Source organism: Tachysurus vachellii, chromosome 9, assembly GCF_030014155.1.
Source record: "Tachysurus vachellii isolate PV-2020 chromosome 9, HZAU_Pvac_v1, whole genome shotgun sequence".
Lineage (NCBI taxonomy): Eukaryota > Metazoa > Chordata > Actinopteri > Siluriformes > Bagridae > Tachysurus > Tachysurus vachellii.
The window spans coordinates 17199197-17219143 of record NC_083468.1 but is presented as its reverse complement, the minus strand read 5'-3'; the positions used below and the strand labels follow the sequence as shown (position 1 = coordinate 17219143).

General features: G+C 34.8%; 1 protein-coding gene across 3 annotated transcripts; it reads left to right on the top strand.

The window, feature by feature from the left end:
* Positions 1–394: 394 nt before the first annotated feature.
* Positions 395–19262, top strand: nlrc5 (NLR family, CARD domain containing 5). Of its 3 annotated transcripts, none has more exons than XM_060877995.1 (44): positions 395–507; positions 910–1269; positions 1745–1810; positions 1941–3669; positions 5605–5688; positions 5783–5866; positions 6037–6120; positions 6295–6384; positions 6478–6522; positions 7816–7866; positions 8592–8675; positions 8779–8862; positions 8990–9079; positions 9167–9214; positions 9302–9358; positions 9474–9557; positions 9650–9733; positions 9818–9907; positions 10832–10891; positions 10985–11068; positions 11179–11262; positions 12043–12132; positions 12310–12378; positions 12557–12637; positions 12746–12829; positions 12982–13065; positions 13156–13242; positions 13813–13863; positions 14058–14108; positions 14345–14428; positions 14529–14612; positions 14705–14785; positions 14937–15020; positions 15190–15276; positions 15547–15630; positions 15775–15864; positions 16418–16501; positions 16728–16811; positions 17007–17090; positions 17311–17394; positions 17579–17656; positions 17755–17838; positions 17919–18002; positions 18096–19262. In XM_060877995.1, exons 2-44 carry the CDS (start codon positions 960–962, stop codon positions 18166–18168), a joined length of 5238 nt encoding a protein of 1745 aa, XP_060733978.1. In that variant the 5' UTR covers positions 395–507; positions 910–959; the 3' UTR covers positions 18169–19262. The 3 variants fall into 3 exon arrangements, with proteins under 3 accessions (XP_060733978.1, XP_060733977.1, XP_060733980.1); XM_060877994.1 differs by having other exon boundaries at positions 1742–1810; XM_060877997.1 differs by lacking the exons at positions 395–507; positions 910–1269 and having other exon boundaries at positions 1753–1810; positions 1946–3669.
* Positions 19263–19947: the final 685 nt, after the last annotated feature.

The window sequence follows — 19947 nt, the reverse complement described above, 5'->3', positions numbered from 1 at the left end:
TTTGGTAAAGTTGTTGCTGGCAATATGGTAGTGATTAGCAGAAACCTGGCAACCTTGTCCTCACGTGAACTTTTCGGAGCTGGCGCATGTGCTGAAACGGACAATAAATTAGGTTTTAATACATTAAACAACAGTTTACCATCACGCCCATGCCTGATTTATGAAAATGAGTTTATATCTAAAATAAAATTTCGTTAACAAAATATATATATATATATCTGACACACAATGGACTTGTTACCACAACCCCCACAACCCCACCTCAACACACACAACCAAACCCACAGAAATAAAAAAGAAACTATTCACTAATGCATTTCACCTGAATTCGGGCATCTCTGTTTGACATATTCGCTTCTTTTAAAAAATTTCAATCTTCCAGTTAAACCAAACCAAACCAAAAAAAAAAAAAAAAAAAAAAAAAAAAGCATTTTAGTTTCACTTTCGTTTCATTGGCACGCCAAAGCGATGCCAGGTATCAAGTAACAAGATGCCAGGCTGTTCGCGGTAAGTGCGCAGATAATATCCACAAACAGGGGTCTCGTTTAAGGGTTTGAAGAGTTTTTTTAACGACTGAAGACCCTGGCGCTTGTATATGTTATTGCACATTTCTAATATAACGTGTTTATTTCAGTAGAGTAACTGCGCAGTTTGTGCTCTGTCTCTAACAATGACTTCAGGTGGCTCGAGTGAAACACTGCAGCTAATAAGCGTTAACCAAAACTTCACCAATTTCACCATATAAGGCTAGTTATAAGCTATAAGCTAGTTATAAGTTATAAGCTGTTTATATTACTGTTTGTCTTCATTTAAACAATTTCAAGCTTTTTTTTTTAACAAAAAATGACCCAGTTTATGATTTCATATACAAGACACATTACCCAACACCAAACCTTTCTGGCATTGCAGATTCAACTAGCTAGTTTAATGGATGAAGCACATGGAGCACATGGATAAAGATGGAGGAGCTGGACCTGGAGGAGGATGTTCATGTTGTGGTGGCCCAGGAGGCCACTGCAATTGTGGACGTTTTGTGTGAGCAGAGAAATAATGTTCTACAGCAGATCTATGCCTTAGTGGACCCTCAGACATGTGAGCGGCCACAACACACGCTCAGCCACAGAGAGTCTATCTCAGCTATTGTGGATTTTTTCAAAACTTCAAATCAAAACAAATGCCGCCATTTTCTATGCACTATTTGGGAGCTCTGTGAGAATATTCCCTTAGACCTGGAGATACGGATTTTATCCATAGCAGGATCTTCAACTGGTAAGTTTGTTTATGTACTTCCCACCTCATCACTGGTCAGTGTAATAATGACACTCAGGTTTATGCTTTTTGTGACTCAAATAACCTAGAAATGTTGCCTAATTCATTTAATGCACACAAGCGATGCATTTAGGTGGGTGTATCCCACCAGAAATATGCATCAAAACTATAATGCAATGCTGTTAAGAAAATAGAGCACATCTATAGGTTGTATATAAATGCATTCTATTTGAAATGCTATATGATCTAAAATGTAATGATGTAAGTGTATGAAAAGATATCTTTTTTCAGTTCCGATCTAAGGTCGATTGACAAAATGTGGAAATAAAGTGAAAGTGAAAGAGCAACAGTACAAAGAAAGATAAAATGTGACAAAAAAAATGTGGCGCATTAGTTCAGTTAACATCAATCATGATATTGTGATTCAATTCAATGTTGGAATTTACCTAAGAAAAGTTGTTTTCATGTAAAGGAGCACTGGAAAACAACGCTGATTGGGAAACTTCCCCTCGATCACACAGTGCAAAGCTTGCACGTCTAGGTACTTTTCACATTTGTCTTATTACACAACATTATTACATAATCCACAGTTCAATTTCCTGGAAGATAATTTTTGTTATCTTAAATTAATATGTGAAAAGCATAGTAAAAAATGTTACTTTTTTATCCAGATCAGGTGCAGAATTACACAAATGCTGTTAAGAGTTTTCTGCAAAAGAAATTCGAGAAGGTGACAAAAGATATGAAGAAAAAGGTTTGCCTAGACAAGACATGGCTGTGCTGGAAGCCACAAAAATATGTACGGGTGAGAGAACGACAAGCAAAAGCTCAGGATGGAGAAGAAGATTCACCAGAAGATAAAGAGTCTGTAGAGGTTCTGTTGAAGAAAACAGGCAGAGTGGTAATGTTATCAGGTCAGGCTGGTTCTGGTAAAACCCTGTTGATGCATTGCCTAGCCCACCACTGGGCTCAGGGCTCTTATCCCTCTATCGAGCTACTTTTTCTACTGGAGTTTCGCCAACTTAACCTTGTCTCACAGCCGTTGTCTCTGAATGAGCTGTTGTTTCGTTTCTTTCTTCCGTCTGAGGAAGACAGTGAACAAAGTGCAGCAGTACTCAATTATATTCTCTCCAACCCTGAGAAAATTTGCTTAATATTTGATGGATATGATGAATTTGGGGCTAGATTTACAAACCCAGAGGAGATTGTTGGTTCTGTGAACCCTTACCAGCAACTGCCAATGGCCGACCTCCTCTCTGCACTATGTAGCTCCAAGATTCTGCCTGGGTGCACAGTGCTGGTCACATGTAGACCACGGGATGTTTTTGACCTATTCGGAAGTTCTGGTTATTCTGTTGCAGAGCTGCTTGGGTTCAATCACCAACGTGTAAAAGAGTACACTGAGGAGTATTTCCATGAAAAGGAAAGTGACATTAAAGAAAGAGCAGTTAGATTGCTGATGAATAGCCATCATCTGCTGTCCATGTCGCATGTTCCAGGATTATGTCATGTTTGCTGTGTCTGCTTAGATCATTTCCTCTCCAGTGATGTGTCTCAGCATCATAGCACTCAGCTACCTACGTCCTTGACCCAAATCTACCTCCACATTCTTTCTGCATTTATGAGTCGTTGCCAGGGTTGTGGACGCTCTGATAATCATACCCCATTACTTCAGAGGTATAGGGTTCAGATTGCTAAACTGAGTAAGCTTGCAATGGACGGTCTAGAGAACAGCCGTATTGTATTCTCAACGAAAGAACTGTCTCCAGAGCTAATGAACTTTGGTGCCAATTCTGGAATTCTGTCCCGTGTAGATCTTACTTGTGCAGATGGATCCCGAAGTCTGGGCTGTGCCTTTACGCATCTAACTATGCAAGAGTTTATGGCTGCTTTGCATCTTATGACCAACTCCGACATCACAGAGTCACAGCTCAAGAAGAAGCTTAACCTGAAAAGTCGATGGACTGCTAAGACTGATCCAAAAACTGTGTTCACAGACTCCCTTCACCTGTATATGTGTGGACTCGCTGCAGAAGCCTGCACTTTAAACCTTGTCCTGCTGGAAGGCAGTGAGAATGCTAGATCTATTGTGATAAAGCGGCAAAATTCCGTACTTAAGATTTTGCAGCGATTTGTGGTCAGTGGCCGTCAGACAGGTCCCAAGATTATTGAGCTCTGCCGTTGTGCCCATGAAACACAAAACATTGATTTGGCCAAGGAGGTTGGGTCAAGAGATCGGTTTGAGCTGCGGAATATAAGACTCAACCCTGTGGACATTGATGCCTTGGCATTTGTAACTTCAGCTGCAAATCGGATGGCATGTCTAGACTTTGGTGCCTGTTCCATTGAACCAGAGTGTTTGACCATCATTCCCAACTGTAAGAACCTGGAAAATCTCATGTGAGTTCTAAATCCTTATATATCCATACAGTAGAGGTCTTTGTATGTTCAATGTGATTAGGATTATATTATGATACATTTGAAATGAGCAAAAATATAAAATCCTACAAATCATACAAGCATTTTTATATTTTATCTTCAGTGCAAAATGAATGTCCCAAACATTATTTAATGAAAATATTAAATTGCTTTAAAATGTCATGGTCATATTGATTGCCATCTAGTCACATTGCTTAAATTAAATACATGCATGTCTGAAGGTTGAATAATCAGCATAAGGGAATACGAGCAAAATAGATAGTAACTTATCCCATTTGCTAAAGTGTTACACTTAGGTAATACATACCTATTTTAAAATGCAGGTCTAGGCTAGGGCAAAGTAATGAGTCCACTGAAAGTTGAACCTGTGACCACTGTAGCCTCAGACTCATTTCCTGTCTGACCCAAGTGGAAACTGATGTGGTCTTCTGCCTTCCATCAGCCTCACAGTTTGCTGTGTTGTGCATTCTGTTTTTCTGCTTACCACAGCTATAAAGAAAAGTTGTTTAAGAAATAGTTATTGTAGTGAGCAGTCTGGCCATTCCTTTTTTCTACCCTCACTCCTGCATCACGGTTTTTGGCTTTTACACCATTCTGTATAAACTTGAAAACTGTTGTACATGACAAACACAAGCAGTTTCTGATATACTCAAACCTTCCCATGTGGCACCATCAACCATGGCATGCTCAGAGTCACTGAATTCACATTCTTCCCTGTTCTGCTCTTTGTTGTAAACGTTAACTGAAGCAAGTAACTGAAGCCACATTATTTTTATGTACATTGCTGGTTGTTATAGAGGTTGATAAGTGTACATACTGTGTATTGGCTAAGAAGTAAACTTTACAATATTGCTTGATTAATAATCTTGAAAAGCATACAAAATTTTCTCTACATACCCACAAGCACTGTTTCTGCTTGGAAAATGTAAAAAAAAAAAAATTACACATTACATAATATGCATATAGAAATATTCATCTGTGTGTCTCTTTTGACACAGTGAATTCTTGATAATGTGATATTTATTTTTTTATACTAAAAGGTGCCTTCCACCTTAATTATAAATTAAGGTAATTTAAATATCGTCGCTGTCGGGCGGAAACCTCGTATGTCCAAATTTGGTCAATTTCATATTTTTTCACATATCGATGCTATTGGTCAGTCCCCACGAGGGTCTGTTATTTTTACAAGTTATTAACCAATGTAAAGTCTTGAAAATAGCTTGAGCGCAAATCTCATAACTCCATTGGACACTTCAACTGTCCACCTCTTCCTCACTCAGCGGGAGAGCTTTGTGGCATATTTCTCCTCAAGAAGAGTCTCAACGAATCAACACGTCTTCTAAGGTAAATGTCTTCAAAACACTGGGCTCAAAGAAAAAAAAATCTTGACCCCCGCTAGTTCTGGTGCTCATCTGAGGACAGGAATTTAGCGCAAGACAATCCACTGCAATGTGGACTAAACCCTGTGCACTGCAGATAAGTTACGGCGTTTTTTTAATTTCCTGAAAAATAACGGTTTTGGAGATATGAGGATTCCGCCCGACAGCGACGATATATGTAATGTGTTGATGGTATAAAGAATATAAAAATACATTAATTACTGTAAGTGCTAGTGTTCTCTTTAGAGCAATTTAAATAAATTTAAATTTAGAGCAATTTAAACAAACATAATCTGTAAATAGCTGAACTGTTATTATATAATGGAGAAAATGTAGTGAAATTTGCAGTTCTTTAAATGATAAAATGTTTGAAAAATGCCTAAAAATGTTAGAATTTGGCAATTTTCAGTAGAATTATTTTAGTTTTGTTACAGTACATGTATATACTGTATAACATATACCACAAAGTAAATGTGTTTATTGGAATAGACCTGAATATTAAACTATTTCATTTCAGTTTTCGTAGCCGGAAGTATGATGACAAGTTTGCAGATGCTTTGTCTGGTGTCTTGCCCAAACTCAAGAGCTTGAAGCAGTTAGAGTGAGTTTCCTACTTTAACCAGTACATTTCCTCATTTTACATGGGGGTTAATTCAACTCATTGTGCAATGTGCTTTTCATTACTCCATCCACAGCTTTATCAGTGGTGGCCTCACTAATAAAGGAGCTGCTAAACTTTTTAAGGCTTTGGAGTTCTGCCCACAAATCACACACCTCAAGTAAAGGCCTACATTCTTACTATCCAGTATAACCTACAGAATAGTACAGGTTTAACGAGAGCTTGATGCTTAGACATTTAGTTAAGTGTAAATCAACAGGAAAATTCTAAATATTGAGTGATGGTGAAAAGGTTACTCAAACTGATTAAAACGAAATGTGTGTTTGTCAGTGTCAGTGATAACAACCTAACAGATGAGAGTGTAAGAAAGTTCACAGAGATGGTACCCAAACTGGCTAACCTAACATCTGTCAAGTAAGTGGCTTTACTTGTTGGTTTTCATTCATTTTTTTAATTAGACTAGGATCAGTAAACCATGTACATGGTTTTACATCCATTAGTTTACTTAAAGAACTTTGGTGTATGTGAGTATTTACTGATATATGCAGCTGTAATTACTAGTTGTCATCTCTTTTATCTTGTTATTAGGTTTGGAAAAAACAGCATCACTAACATTGGAATATTTATGCTCATTGAAAAAATGCCAGTCTTTCTGAACATTAAGAAAGTCTATGCAAAGTAGGTTCCATTTATTTTTTTATATGAATATGTTATCAGTGTTAACAAATTTAAAATGCATTGCTGTGCTCATGTTCCTCTTTTTGTTTACAGTGCAAAAAAGGAAATCAATGTATGCTTTTACCCAGGATCCCCAAAGTAAGTAACAACTAGCATTGGAGAATTATGTTTAGTAACTGTAGAAGGCTATTAAAATTGTATAAGAGGATTAAAGATTAATTTGGCTGTTAAATTAACCCTTTACATGACATGCGATGAGTTAAGGAAGTTACTATGTGTCTGCCTACAATCAATCCTACTTTATTTTCAAAGAAATTACAATTGTACATTTTTAGAATTCTTTTTATTAAATTAAATTATTTATAACTATACATTATATATGAATTAGAATTACGTAGAAGTTATTTAATCGTTGCATAAATGATTTAGTAACAGAAACACAAAGAGTTAAAAATAAATTACTCGACCACAGTCACTACGTTCACTTTCATTTATTATTATTTGCCCCATTGTTTTATTGAATATTTCCAGTGTGTATTTCCTGTTATGTGAAAATAGTTAAATGAATGCACACACAATAGTCCATATGTAATAGTGAATAAATTGCTTGTCACTCTGAAACACAAAAGTTTTCAATATGTATATTCTCATCCCATCCCAGTTCAACTAATTTGGCCAATAACATGAATTAATACTACATTTACAATATTAAGTTAAGTTTTATAATGTTTGCTGAAGATCCTTTTAATTTTTGGAATACAATGTCTTAAATGGTCTTAACTATATTGTTTTTTAATAATTATGTTTCAAATTCTAAACTTAATTTAGCTCATTTAGAAATCGTACATGTGGTAATGCCAGAGAATTTAACTTAATTGTGTTTTCACGTTTTATGTTTACTGGACACATAACCTTTTACATTGTTAACTGGAAGCCACACCTGAGTATACTGAAAGCAAAAATCAGATGGTTAAACAGTGGAATGTGGTTTGGCTCCTGCTTGATTGAAAACCTGCACCAATACATGCTACTTGTTACTGGACACTCCTGATTTAGACAGTCAGTATAGATAACAGTGGACATTTTACAATTTACAGTTTAAATTAATTTACAGTTTAAATGACCTAATAAAAGACATTACTTTATGATATATAACAGAACAAACCTGAATGATAATTTGTTGTTAATCCAGATAGAGATCATCATTTTGTTTTTTTTTTCAAGTAATATTTCTTCTTAAGTAGAAAATATTTTTATGGTATTGATGAGGAACTTAAAAATGTGTGAATGTTTTCAGAGCTATGTAAAGTGGAACATTACAAAATGTGACCATGTGAAGGGTGTTTCCATGCTGACACACATTAAATGGTGCACTGAACATGCTTTTAAAAAATCTACCCAGTTTATATCCTCCTTGTTTCTTCTCATTAGCAGTGCAAGCACCAATGACATACACAACAGAGGCAAATCAAAGGAACTAATGTATGTACATAGTTTTATTTATTTATATTTATTTATTTATTTATTTTATTTAGTTCTTATACAGGTTGTGACATACTGCTAAAATCTAAAATGTATCAGTATCCTTATTAGACTAAATAAAACTATTAAGGTTCACTAATGGATTATAGTATAGAAATGAACAATGTGTGCTTAATCTATCTACTTTTTTGAGGAAAAATGATGAAAAAGTAAATAATCCACTTCATTTATATTTATTACACTCATGACTGTATTTCACGTATTTTTTTTCCAGTCAGTGATGACGTGTTATTGATGTGTCAGTCTGGGCTAGAGAAAAATCAGCCCCAGCCTCAAATCTTCATATATTTGTGTACTTTTTTATGACCAATTGAGGTCCCTGGCTTCACGATCATTAAATAATTTCCAATTTCCTATTAAAATTTTTAGGAATAAGAAAAATGAGCTCAGAATGCTACACCCTGAAAGGATTTACAGTAGCTCTTGGTTTCCATCAAACATGATTATATTCATGCAGGCAAACATAACAATAGTCCAAATATTGTAAACGCTTGAAACTAATCATAACATTATCTGCAGTTTGTTTTTTGCATTTTTGTACAAAGCTAGCTACTTTACTTATGCTTTTACTTGATACACTACATTTATAGTGCTGAAAGTAAAAAAAACCTGTTTGTTAACAAGTACAAACATAACACTTTTCCCCCTTAAATGTGTGTGTTTAGATTGAATGACTGGAATCTGAAATGTGTGAATGTGTACAATCTCTGCACAGTGCTCAAAAGCTGCTCGTCTCTCACTGTCCTCAAGTAAGTGCTATTATGCACCACACAGTAGGGCTTTTAAATCCTTTAATGTACTTTTTTATCACATCTAAAATCTTTTATCATATCTTTATTTTCCCCCTTTTAGTTTGTCCAACAACTCACTGGGTAACAAAGGTCTAAAGAAGCTACTAGAAATTCTGCATACTCTCGACAGCATTCAGGAAATTAAGTGTGTTACAAATGATTGTAGATTCAATTTGTTTATATGAGCTTCGTCTGTTTAAGTCATATTTGTGATGTCCCATTTTATATCTGAATATAAAAATGTGATTGTGAAATGTTGTCCTTAAATGCAGTTTAAGTGAGAATGAAGTGGATATGGATGGTGTGGTGCTTCTCTTAGCTTATTTCTGTTCTCTGAAAAACCTGACTGAAGTAGAAGCAAGGTAACACCAACTATAGTAATGGATATCCTATTATAAAGAGTACTTGTTGTGATTTAACAATTATAATGGCATTCTGTTTGTTTCTAGCCATAACGGAAATAAGAAACTGGTCTTGACATTTGACTATAGTAGAAGGTACTGCAAAAGTTTTTTCCTCTTTGCTCTAATGTTACAGATTGAAGTACAATATATTATTCATAACAGTACATTGTTTTCCTGCAGTGATGAGTTAAACCAGTTAACCGCAGATGGGTGTGATATTCGTCACAAGAAACTCAGGTAGAATGCTAATGCAATTTATACTGGATTAGTACATCTTATTAATGATTTTCACAGCAAATGATCATTTTAAAAAGTTAAGATCACTATATATTTATCTTTTATGTCATTTCAGCTTAACAGAATGTGACATACACTCTAATGATATGAACAAGCTGTGTGAGACTCTGCTCAAATGCCAAAATCAGCTAGACCTGGAGTGAGTTCACTGTCAGCCCCCTAGTCTATAAATACACCACAGTCGCTTATATATTTTTTAAAATATATTTTCCTTATTGTTTTCTGTTGCAGTTTCTCTCATGGAACTTTACCGGATGAGTCTATTGAGAAGTTAATAATGTTCCTTCCAAACATGTCATCTCTCAATCTACTAAAGTAAGGATTTGTATTTAGTTGGATTCTAATAAAATACACAATTGCTGAATTGTGATCGTAAAGTTGCTTTGTTATCTCTTTTAGATTAAGTTACATCCAGATGTCAACAGATAGTGCTTTGTTATTGGTCCAATTGCTTTCTGTTTGCCAGCGGACTACAGTTGTGGAGCTCAGGTAAATGATATGAGCATAATCTGCATCTAATGTATATTAGAGTGACCATACTTCAACTTTGTCCTAGGCATTTTCTCTTTTTGGGATCTAAAAAACACAATAGTCCAGGATTTCTAGATTGCACAAAATGTCCAAGATTTTGATTATTGCATCCCCCACACATTCTCTATATTTTCATTGCCCATCACAACTGCATTATGTACATACCCTCCCTGTATCCACTGGTGAAAATATTTTCAAAAATATATGTCATTACTCTCAATGTGTATGAAGCAAGTAGTGCACCGCCACAGCCACCAGGTTAAAAAGTATCACATGGTGCATAACACCTTGCTCAAAAAAAAAATACATGTTTTAGTTTCAGTCAGGAAGTGGACCAAATATTTTTTACACGCAAATACATCTTTACTGTAGTAATATTAGTGTACAAAGGAAATGAATTACTATAGCTTGATAAATCACTTCTGTAAACTAAAATTTTAAACACGTTTTGCTAAGACATGTCGTACCCTCAAGAAAGCATGTCCTACCTGGGTATATCAAGAGAAAACAAAAGTGTCTAATGAGATATTTTTTCCATTATTTTATTTAATTGAATTCATTAAATTTTATTTAATTCTATGTCCATTAAAATTAAATTTTGTTTGTAAGAGACATTAGTTGAATTGAAAGGAGATAAATTGGCCATATACGTTATTATGAAATTTATTAAGGCAACTGTTTGTGTATTAAAATTTATTAACATAGTTGAATAGTTTTGGCGGTAAGTATCAGCTATGTTTATTAAATATTCCTCCAGCCCACACATACACACTGAACACTTGAAGCCCAAAATCACAAATTCTCAAAACCAGAATGCAGTCGTTCTGTCTACCTGTGATCTGCAAGTGAGGACATTATAATTGATGTTGTATCTGTTTACAGACCACTGGGAGAAGCATTCGTTAAGTTTGTCCAGGCCAAAGCAGAAGCTGCATTATGCAAGTGAGTCAAAATTGAAAGTAAAGAAACCAAAACTTTAGACATGCACAGAATCATAAGATGAATAGCATGGATTCGTTTATGTTTGCTCAACAGGTTTAACCATTATGACCTTGGCAGTGCCAATCTGGCAAAGCTCTGTGGTATACTGGAGCAGTGTCATCATTTGACTCATCTGGAGTATGTGTTATCAAGTTCAAAGTCTGTCAGCTATCAGCAATCGATTCCCATAAAAGCCTCTCTTTCATGATAAAAGCATAACAATGCATTCTTTTTCTTTTCTAATGTAGTCTGTCCAGTAACTTCCTTAAAGATGAAGATGTGAAAACCTTTGTTCATTTACTGCCCAAGCTTCACATCTCTAGCTCTGTGAGGTAAAGGAACTGTTTGTCTTATAGGTTGCTTAATACATTGATGTGGTGAGCTCTGCTGTGTTCACTGTATCTCCAAAATCACAAACATGACAAACATTCTGAAACTATCTTTGGTGCAAGACGGTGCAGCATGATGGTGCTTTTCTTACTACCACCCTCTTAGCTATAACATGTGTGCTGAATTTTGGTAATTTTTACAATTATAATTTTGTTCAGTCTATATATATATACATTAAATACACCCCAAGAATGCTCTAGCTGAAAGAAAATACTCTGTATTGTGATAAATAGTGTTGTAGTTTACTTCAGTTGTGGACTAGATTTGCAGTGCATTGATTGCAATAATGTAGTTCACTGTTGAGAGAATAAAATTTAATAATGAATTATATAGTGAATAGGAACAAACTTCAGACACAGCACTAGATTTGGTTTGGATTGAGAGTACGCCCTGTAACACTAGTCAATTTAAAAGCTCTAATAGATGCCTATGGAGGCCCCTATATCATTACAACCACCAACTTTCTTAGTATTATGAAGCTACAATGATGGCACAGTCCCTTTACACCAGTTCCACTAAGATGTATTCATGCAAAAGACTGTGCAAAGCATTAAAGTTTGCTGGGCATCCTGTCTATTATGCCTCCATTATTTGAGAGTTGTCAATATTAATACTATTAGTATTTTAGCATTTAAATACTAATTTAGCCAGAGAAAAAAACATTGCAGTATTTGCTTCTTATACTTTTTTTAAATGATTTAATCCCTGATTATTTTCCACAGCCTCAATAATAACAGTCTAACTGAAGTAGGTGCACTTGAGCTGCTGAGTTCATTGAGTGCGTGTGAAAAGGTGGCTGCCGTGGAAGTGTGGTAAAACTCTCTTAATAATTTCATTTATTTGTTTGCAATTCATTCTCTTGTGCTGTCCGAGAGCCTGTAGCTAACAAAAAGTAGCTGTGAGAGTCTCTCTGTGTTTAATAACTGCTTCTGAATAATACACCAAAAAGAAAATATATTATATTGAGGTTTTTTTAAACTCAATCTTAGTCTTGAAAAGCAGGAGCAGAAGGCCCTGATTCACTTTGTTCAGAAGAATTTGACAGGCAAATCTGTCAGGTAAGTACAGCCTCAACATGTCAATTTTGTTAACTATAATTCTAATAAAATGAGAGAGAAAATGCATTATACTTATTTGATGCCTGGCCACATTTACTTAATTAATGAACTTTTTGTTTCTGTTTTATTTTTCTGTGTTTTGACCATTTTCTCTTTCTGTCTTGTTCACATAATGCAGTCTGAAGCATTGCTGTTTTGAGTTAAGCCATTTGCAATATCTTGTGAAAATACTCACCAGTTGTCCCAAACTTAAACTAGAGTAAGATGATTTATTCATTTTTTACATTTTAGTAAAAAAGAAGACGCTCTTTAAATAAAATGAATTAGTATTGAGTGTTGTCTGTGTTCATTGTTTTTTCTCCTCTAGGTTATCATCCTGCACCGTACAAAGTCAAAATCTGAACATTTTAATGAATGATTTGGCTACACTGAGCTCAGTACAAACACTCGAGTAAGAATCTCAAGCACACATGTACTTTGAGTGCACTCACGAAATTATTTCTTATGTTACTATATATATATATATATATATATATATATATATATATATATATATATATATATATATATATATATATATATATTTGATCTTCTTCTTTGCAGACTACGAAACAATTCTCTGAATGCTGAGGCAGTTAAGCATTTGGTTACTAAGTTGTGTAGGACTTCAGATCATAGAACAATTGGGTGAGCATGATGCTGCAGGTCAGGATATCAAGCCATTTGCATTTGGATTATACCATGTGATCAAGGCTGTTTTTGTTATTTGAATGACAGGATAATGGAGCCATGGATCAAAGGGGAAGTTGCAGTTGGCCTTGTGGCATGCTGCCTGCAACTGAATCCCTACATAAAGGAAATCAGGTGTGTCTCTGCCTAATAGAAAAAATAGAATAAAAATGACAAAAATTACAGTAAATTTTAACTGAGTTTATGCCAGTTCCAAGTCTTTGAATTCTTTAATTCACTCATGCAATGTAATCTTCAGCACATGGACTACACCCATATACAATTACACACATGCATTAATTAACACCACCAGTGTGGTTTATAGACTTCTTTCAGACAGTTTTTTTTACAGTCAATACAACCCTCTGGTTCTAGTCATTCATTTGATTTTCCTTTTTTAATTAGCATTTATGTCTCCACTATGGACACGCTAGGATATTTTTCTACCACATTTATTTATATTTATTTATGCTATAAGCTGACTAGACTAAAAGTGGAAAAGTCATTGAGGAAAAAAATCACTAAGACAATATATTTTCCCCTTTCTGATGTTTGAACAAATTAAACATTAACTGAAGCTGAACCATGCTTATTTTGTCATGCAAATCTAATAAACCAGATTTTTATTTTATTACAATTATACGCTTTTATTTATATTCAAATATATTTCATCTAATGTGAAAAATAAATCATATGTTCTTGCAGAGTTGAAAAGACATGGCTTAACCTTTCTGTTGAAAGCCTCACCTCTGCCACGTAAGTCTCAAAACTTCTACTTTCTTCTACTAAATGTGTTGTAAAAGAATAAAACAGAACACGGACGCAGTTATAAGATAATAATGCATTACAAGGTGGTGTTATATGTTACCGCTCTAAAATTCATACCTGAATCTGATTATTTACCAGTAAGCTTTTATAATAAAATTTCATGCTGCACTTTTCACTTTTAGGGTCCCTAATGAGAATGGGAATTTCTCCCTGTCTGCTGTGCACTCTATAATGTGAGTTGTTGTATATTTTTATGTAGATAATTATTAATTTCAACAGTTCTATATGAAAAAAGGTATCTAGTGTATGCAAAACTACAGATGAAACAAAACAATCAAAACTGCAGACCTAGCATCAACTGCTTTTGTTGTATCTTATCAGACCCTTGAATTCATTTATTATGGGCTCTTAGTGAATTTATTCATACACATTGTACATATTGAGTGTATTGTCCTTCTCCTTCCCTCAGCTTTCATGACTGTGAAGTTGAGGGGCAGCACTTATCCACACTGCAGTCTACCATCCAGATGTGTCCCTCTCTGCAGCAGCTACAGTATGCTAAATAAAGAAAACCCTAACTGTATTAATCACAACCTAACGGTTTTATTGCGAATAATGTGCAATCAATACTTCTTTTTTGATTTTTTTTCAAGGTTTTCTCAGATGACCATGGGTGCAGTTGGTGCAGAGTTTCTCTCGTCAGTTCTTCCCTCGCTGAAGAATCTCAAGATCCTCAGGTAACAAATGATCACCAAATTTTATAATAAGTCATTATTTCATATTTTATAAAAAGTCAGCATGTTAAAAATTGTTTTATATGTTTCCACAGTCTAAACTCCAATGTAGAAATGGTAGATGAATCAGTAATATGTGCATTACAGCATATGCAAAAGCACCTGGAACAGCTGAGGTATAGCTCTCACATTCCTATTTTAATGCACATTTCTTTGCTGTCAAAATTTGTTGTTTTCTGATACGCATGCAAAATAACTTTCTATTCCCCAAATCCCAATATATTTTTATTTCACACTGGTTTCTAAAATGTTTCAAATGCCTCCTAGCTTGTCCCATTATGTAATTAAAGACAGTGGAGCCGCAGTATTAGGGAATGCCCTTCAATGTTTGACACGAATGCGATCACTCAGGTAAGAAGTGATTCATAACCTTTCTGTAATTCTGTCTGTACTTTCTGGCACCATTGACCATACAATCTAGTCATATATACATTTAAGAAATCTGAACAAATGATCAGAGCCAAATCTTATGTAAGTGGTGTTTTACATTAGTGACACTGTGTGTTCTTGTTCAATCTAGTCTCTTGCAGTGCTTAAATTGTACAGCAGCAGGAGGGCGTGATCTGGTCTCTGGTCTGGTCAAGTGTCAGTCTTTGGAGGAAATTAAGTAAGCATCCTCTATATCATGGTTCACTCAGAGTGTGTAAAACATCACCTAGCAGGGGATGTTCACTGCTATAACTGAATTCTAGTTTGCTGTAGGCAGTGTTGCATGATCTAGTATGATCTGTTGTATTCTATTGCAACACAATTACATTGGGTCTGTAGAACAGAAATAAAACAGTAGTAATAAAAGCTAGGGTCTTAAATGTCATCATAGCTAATTGTGCACAATGAGTGTTAGATGTGGTCACATTGGTGTAATTTCTCTCCAAAGACTAGACTGTTTAGAACTGGATGCAGAAAGCTTAGCTTGCTTTGCACAAGGTCTCCAGGCCATGACATCACTTAAAAAGATCAGGTAAGTAAACCTGGCTCCCTTAAAAGCTTTAGGAAAGTTGCAAAGATTTATTTATTCATTTATTTACTTAATCCACTAACCTGTTTCACTTGTAACACACCAACCCTACTCATACTTTTGTGTTATGATGGGTTTATGTTTCAGTTTGAATATTAAGACAATCTCGAAGGAAGGCGGTGGCTTTTTGTGTTTGCTAGCTAGTCTGCACACGTTGATTGAGCTAGAAGAGATTGAGTAAGTTTCGTTTTCTTTTCCTTTCTCTATCAGTTTATATTTTGCATAATTTAGAATTATTTAGAAAACAAGCTCATACTCTACAGTACATAGTTCTACAGAAATCCCCTTCACACTTTTCACTCTGCCACTATTTCCTGACCCTGATACTGAGTTCAGATCATGTGGTTGTGCTGTATTCGGGGTTCTGGGATCGTATCTCTTCTCAGAGAATTTGCCATTTTCTTATGGCAGAGAGTATTTACAATTCTAAGAGAACAATAAACCAAATATAACAGTAATAAACCTATTTCTTGACATCTGTACTATTTGAAAGATTAAACTAGTCTTGTTCTATTTTTTTAAATTAATTTCAAGCATTTGTTTCTAGAAAGAAGTAAAACTATCCATCAATACCTTATATAGGGAAACATGTGATAGATTTAACTCTAAACATATTTTCACCCGGAAATATATTATTTTAATGTATAGATATGGATATCATTGGTTTCAGCCTAAATGAAATGAAATGAAAAATGTGCTAAAAGATTGTACATTTTTTATTGTTTACTAGGTTGATAGGGTTGAGGATTGGGGATCAAGGGATTGAGGAGCTTGTGAAACACATCCCAAAATGGACTAGACTGAGAAAGATAAAGTAAGTTGTCATTCGGAATGATTTTCATGAAGTCATAAGCATTCTAAGCTTTTTTTGGATGTTTTTTTATCAGTATGAATTAGTGATGAAATAGCGTTCTCTAGTGGAAATGCTGAAACTAGGCATGCAGTGTTTTTTACTATCCAAAAAGCTTCCTTTTTCTACAAATTTCCAATGTTTAAGTTATTATCAGACAATTTTTTTATTTTAATTTTTTGTGTTGAAGTCTGTCTGAGAACTGTGTGAGTGACCATGCTGGAGAAATGTTGGTGAAAGCACTGTCCAACTGCCGAGCACTGCAACACATAAAGTAAAATCAAAAATTATCACTCACCTTCTTACATACACTTTCTTTGTAGTATTTCACATAATATTTGCAAAATATAAATAAATGTATGGTATATATATATCAGTATGTCACCCACAATGCTTTGTGTAATAAGCTGGAAAAAATCAGATAAAAGCTGAAAATCTGTTGGTGAACATGATGTTTTCTTATGTTCAGTCTTTCCAGAAACAACCTTGGTCAGAACTTTGCTGCTCTACTGGGTCAGGTTCTTCCATCTCTCTCAGGGCTTTCTGAATTGGAGTAAGCTTAATAGTTATTTAGGGACAAGTTATATGGAACAGGACAATCCTTTTCATGTTTCATGTTGTGATCCAGGTTATAGATCCACATTTCTTTCTCACTTAGTATCCTAAGTGTATTATAAGTGTATAATAGTATTACTAAAATGCCCATGTTTAAATGGTTTAATGGCTAAATGCATTCTCTAATCTCTCCATTTCCTTTCTGTGCTCTCTGTAAGTCTCTCTGAAAACCAGATGGGTTCAGAAGGTTGTTCAAGTCTCTGTAAGGGTCTGGTCAGCATGAAGGCACTGAAACAACTACAGTAAGATTCCATGTACTCTTTTACTCTTTTCATAAAACTAAATAAAACACTTAGTCTATTATAAGTTTGTTGGCCTGTTTTTTTCTTTTCTTTTCTTTCTTTTTTATTTTTGGTGGAGGTGGGTTTTTTTAAGCCCAATATTTCCAGGCTTTCCCAATTTTCTTATAGTTTATTTTTCTTGCAGCTTAACCTCCATTGGAACCCCAGACTTGGTCAATCTTGTATCTTGCCTCGAACACTGTACCTCAATAGAAGACATCAGGTACGTCTGACAACAGTTAATAATCTGTACTGAATTCTATTTTCCAACATAACTCACATTTCCTGTTTTGTCCTGTGGTCTGGCATGTTTTTCTTCAGCCTGTCATGGAATTTATGTGAAAATGACGTGGTTCTAAAACTGGCTGAAGTTCTGCCACAATGCAGAAACCTGAAAAGACTTAAGTAAGTGTTTTGATCATTAGACTTGCATATCAAGATCTATTATTGGGCAGAACATAGATGATATTCTCTTTTTTTTCCAGTCTGGAGGCCAATAATATCAACACATCAGGAGCTAAGGCTCTTGCTAGATGTTTGCAGTTTTGTCCTTGGATTGAAGTAATCAGGTAGTTGGAACTAAAATCTGTATCACATGTATCAGCTAATACATTAGTTTTATATTTGAATTCATCTAATAAGTGCAATCTCTGTTTTGTAAGGCTTTGGAGGAATCCAATTAAAAAGGATGACCCGAGTTTAAAGGATAAGAGGCTGAATTTCTCATCAATTTAATCTGAAGCACAATTCTTCAAAATGTTTCCTTAGTTGTTGTTTTTGGTTTTTAGATTTCTATTTATGACTTTCTGTGGTAATAAGAATATCAAGATGATTTTTTGACATATTTGGAGAACACATTACCTCACAATACCAGTAACTATTCCATTCCACAGTTTATATAGTTGTCTGGGATTCTGAGGTTTATGGAAGTGATGTGAGCAATCCATTTTTGTACCTTAACAGATACAACTCTCTATAGAGCTATACCTGCATGTTCAGAGACATAATAATCAGCAGTCTCAAACAGTTCCAAAGGACATTTTTGACACACAGTATGCAAAACACAGTAGGCTTCTAGTTGACAGAGAAACTGCAGAAAATACACAGAAAATGGTTAAACTTCAATAGCTGAGTGAAGCTTGTTAACCTTTTTACTTCCAATCTTTCATACACAGTATCATATTCTAATGTACCATTTAACATGCAGATAGGCTGTGAAATAATCAGATTTACTCCATTAATATAGGTATCTTATAAGGTATCACCCAAAACAGAAAGCTATTTTTTTCAATAGTCCTTCCATTAACCCATCCTAGACTTCTCCTTGTTGTGTTCTCCTGCATATCCTCTATTTATTTCTGTATTGATTCTTTTAAACCTTTAAGAATTGCACTGAAAAATGGTACATTTCTGGACAGTGAAACACTGGATGATGGTATCTGATATGAAACTGAGGACTACAGGTACCTTAAAAACTTTTAGTGAGTAAAGTATTAGTAACTTTGAGGGCTGATCTATAAACAAAGATACATAAGTAAAAGAACTATATAAACAATTGTTCATTTGGCTTTCATAAAATGACAAGCCAGCATTCATAGTTCAGTGAAGAAAATTAAGTGCCAAAATAGAAACCCAAAATATTATGATATCTTTTCTATAGCTTCAATAATGGGAAATCATTTAAATATCATGTATGAACACACTCATACATTTTTCCACAGAATTCGATGTTATATTTGACAAAAGTTGATGTCTCTAGTCTATAGGCTGAAGTCAATATGCTATATGTGTATATACGCTTGTCAATAAAGCACAGGAATGAGAATTCATTCATTCTGTTATTGCTTCTGTGTCTTCTGCTGATTCTTCCCACCTCATATATTATTCAGCAACTATGCTATAAAGTTCTACTTGTGGCTGGCAAGATTTTGGTCCCCACTTCTAATTTTGCAGGTTGTTGGACCACTCTGGTTTCATTCATTCATTCATTCATTTTCTATCGCTTATCCGAACTACCCCCCTCGGAATCGAACCCCCAATCCTGGAGGTGTGAGGTGAACGTGCAAACCACTAAGCCACCGTGCCCCCCGGGACAGACCATATACTAATAAATTCTGAAGACTGTAATTATTTCTAAAATTCTACTTGTCTCTCAGGGTGTTGCTGGTAATATTAATTGTAATGTAAGCCTTTGTTAAATGGAAAAACAACACCAAACAGAAGCATTTTCACGAGAGCTCTCTGACTTCTGGACTCCTGTACACTGTACATGTAGTGGGTGTATTTTTACTTTTACTTGAATGTTTTAGTGTAATACAGTGAAACCCACCAGTTAATACAACAATACAACAAAGTTCTAGTTACAAAAATTGACTCAGTTTTGCAAATGAATTAAGGAGTTGTAAGAGGACTTTAGCCAATCACTTATATATAGTGTTTCCAGAAATCTGATCATTTTATCATGTTTCTTTTCTGATAATCTTGATTAGTCGTTTCGGACAACCCAATACTTTG

What these genes read in the sequence shown, in the direction of transcription:
- nlrc5 (XM_060877994.1), top strand. Translation starts at nt 960, where the DNA reads ATGGAGGAGCTGGACCTGGAGGAGGATGTTCATGTTGTGGTGGCCCAG. An exon ending in GACAGCATTCAGGAAATTAA is followed by an intron (nt 8,863 to 8,989) that starts GTGTGTTACAAA and finishes CCTTAAATGCAG; the next exon opens with TTTAAGTGAGAATGAAGTGG. An exon ending in TCAGGGCTTTCTGAATTGGA is followed by an intron (nt 17,091 to 17,310) that starts GTAAGCTTAATA and finishes GCTCTCTGTAAG; the next exon opens with TCTCTCTGAAAACCAGATGG.